Below are 2,957 nucleotides of genomic sequence, written 5' to 3'. Positions count from 1 at the left end.
TTTAAATACACCGGTTTTGGCCTAATACAACAGTAAAATAAGTGGGCTCATCACTCATCCAAATAGTATTTTTCTAGATCGAGTTGTAAAAATTTATGGGCCTGTAATTTACGATGATTTCGAGTCCAAAACCGGACTTCCAAATTACAGGCGCTTATTGTTTAGGGACACGGAATTCGTTGACCGAAGCGCCGTCGTCTGGTCTGGTAGGAACGCAACGCCCGGAGGTACTCGTCCTCTCCAAAATCCGGCCACATGACGTCAGAGAAGAAGAGCTCCGAGAACGCGGACTGCCACAGCAGGAAGTTGCTCAGCCTCAGCTCGCCGCTGGTCCTGATGACGAGGTCGGGGTCGGGGCAGGAGAGCTCGCCGCCGGCGGCGACGCTGGTCCCCAGCTTCCCGGCGATGAGCGCCTCGTCGATGTCCTCGGGCCTCAGCAGGTCGCGCTGCACCTCCGCGGCGAGCTCTCGGCACGCCCGCAGGATGTCCCGCCGCCCGCTGTAGCCGATCGCCAGCATCAGGACCATCTCCGAGTTGCCCCGCGTGGCCTCGTGGGCTTCCCTCGCCGCGCGCAGCAGCGACGCTGGCCGCCCCGGCGAGTCGCCGATGAGGTGCAGCCGGATTCCCTCCCTGCAGAACTCGTCGACGTTGTCACGGATGAACCCCTTGTACAGCTTCATGAAGAAGTCGATCTCCTCCTGCGAATGGAATTCCGAGAACCACCGCGTCAGGCTCCTCCTATACGTTACAGAAAAGTGAAGTGGCCTGCTGATGGACGGCGTAGCTAGGCGACAGCCATGGATGATGCATTGCATGCCTTGGGGCGGGTCATGTTCTCGTGGGAGCAGGCGAAGACGGTGAGGGCGCGGATGCCCCACGCTCGCGACAGCCGCACCGTGCGCTCCACCGTGCGCCGCCCCACCGCGTGGCCCTCCGACACCGACAGCCCCCGGGCGCGCGCCCATCGCGCGTGCCCGTCGATCACCAGCCCGACGTGCCGCGGCAGCGACTCCGCCCGCACCCCGCTGCGGAGGAGCCGCTGGAGCGGCGGCGCCTCGGGATCGGGCGTCGTGGCCGGGGCGGTGCGCGTGCCCGTGGTCGCCGCGGCCGACGACAGAGCGAGTGGAGACGGCCGGATAATGCGAGCGCAGCGCGAGATGGCGGGTGATGGAGCCGGACGACGATGCCAAGCGACGACGGCGCCGGCAGATGGAGAGTAGTGTTGCGCGTTCATCATCATCCTATTCCTACCTGTGGAGAATCTGGTTATAAGTCGTGACTAATCTCTTGCTCACTCTCGAAGAATGCTCGCCTCCTTCCCTTCAAAAAAAAAGAATGCTCGCCTCCACAGTGAAGACCGGGGTTTTCTTATGGCAATATATATATATACTCTCTACGTTTTATAATATAGCGCATTATGTCATTTGAAAGTTGTACTGAAATATAAGCGATTCTAGAGATTAAAAACAGCTTTAACTACATTAAATACTTTCATTTATCAATCAATTACCATTGATTATATTGATGATTGTGTCTTATTATTAGAAAATAAAGGTATGTATATCCATCTTTTGTGTTCTCTCTTAATATAAAATTTTTAGAATGCACCATATTATAAGATAGATCGAGGGAGTACACTTGAAACACAACATGTATGTCACAGAAAAAGGCACATTCTTATTTAGGATAGCCAACTAGTAAATGGAACTAAAAATCACTTTTACGGAATCAATGGTACGTACACATATATGCATGCCTTACTTGAGGGAGTAATTTTGACTTTTAACTATAACAAATAACTCTCTAGAGGAAGGGAATAGTGATATATTTCTTTTACAGTTTTTCTTCTTAATGTTAAGTATGAACTAAATAAACCTTGGTGATAAAGATACTGAAGCGTTTGGAGAGTCGTTCTCACCAACAAAATGCTGCAAAGTCCAACCATGCATGGTATCTTGTGGGTTAGAGAAACAAACAACATATGCCATAGGTACGGTGTGCCTCACAGCCTGAGTATTGCTATTGCAGCAATTACGTTGGTCCTTAGTGTTCTCATTAAGTGTCATACATATATATGCATGTCGCTGCAAGGTGCCTTGTTGCTCATGTGGTCCGCGAGCCAGTGTAAGTTCTTTAGTGTCCTCAAACGGGAGAGAAAGGGACATTTTATCAGCAACTAAGCATGGGCATGGTTGACCCTTTGCATCATATCAGCATCCATGCATTGTGTGAGAAAATATCCGACTATAATCCTACTACTAGAGTACTACTAGTAGGGGCAAAGCTGAAGCAAAAAGAGAGGTCGTGTGAGAACGAGAAAACGAGAGCATGCGTCAGCTGCTTAGACGTCACGCCCTTGTGGCTGCTTTAGACGTCAGTACGTCACGCACTTGGTCGCATCCGTCGTCCGTGTGAAAGGCATGAAACATGTGTCAGCTCTCTGTGGTCGTCTAACCACAATGGACAATTTTCTGTCAATTCGATGTGCATGGCAATACTTGATCGTGAGTTGTGATCTTCCATGGCATAATTGCTTTGATTGGAAGTCGAAACTGAAGCTCCAGTTAGCTTTACCAACATGTTCGAATCATGGATAACAGAAATAGGGAAGAAGAGCTTAAACATCAAATTTGGATTGGTGCAAGCGTGTCGAAATGATGTGGTTTACTGGTTTGGTACATGGCCAAAGTACACTGTGTGTATGTGTGTCGCATGTTGGAGACGGCAACTAGGGACAGATTTGGTAAGAAAGGCGAGAGGCTTAGCAATGGATTGTGTCATTGACAGACAGCATATGCAATGGATTGTTAAGCCTGTATTTGTCAGAGGTTGTGGTAATTGGCATATGTTGTAGACGAATTATACATCATTAGCATTAAAAAAATCTTCCTCGGAGTGCCATGATAGATTGGTTGAAATAAAATGAAAGCTTAGAAAATGGATAGTTATCTTCGCCT

General features: G+C 49.4%; 1 protein-coding gene across 1 annotated transcript; it reads right to left on the bottom strand.

Annotated features, from left to right (window-relative positions):
- Nucleotides 1-1,343, bottom strand: LOC8074215 (isoprenyl transferase). Its single transcript, XM_002460626.2, has 2 exons — nucleotides 818-1,343; nucleotides 1-698 (listed from the first exon to the last, which is right to left on the bottom strand). The coding sequence occupies exons 1-2, from the start codon at nucleotides 1,238-1,240 to the stop codon at nucleotides 162-164; spliced, it is 960 nt and encodes a 319-aa protein (XP_002460671.2). The 5' UTR covers nucleotides 1,241-1,343; the 3' UTR covers nucleotides 1-161.

Source organism: Sorghum bicolor, chromosome 2, assembly GCF_000003195.3.
Source record: "Sorghum bicolor cultivar BTx623 chromosome 2, Sorghum_bicolor_NCBIv3, whole genome shotgun sequence".
Taxonomy (NCBI): Eukaryota; Viridiplantae; Streptophyta; class Magnoliopsida; order Poales; family Poaceae; genus Sorghum; species Sorghum bicolor.
Note: the sequence above shows the minus strand (reverse complement) of the source record. Positions and strands in the feature narration are given on the sequence as shown.

Excerpts from the sequence above, each read along its gene's own strand:
- LOC8074215 (XM_002460626.2), bottom strand. The coding sequence starts at position 1,240 with ATGATGATGAACGCGCAACACTACTCTCCATCTGCCGGCGCCGTCGTC. Across the intron at positions 699-817 it reads AGAACATGACCCGCCCCAAG|GAGGAGATCGACTTCTTCAT; the intron begins GCATGCAATGCA and ends TTCCATTCGCAG.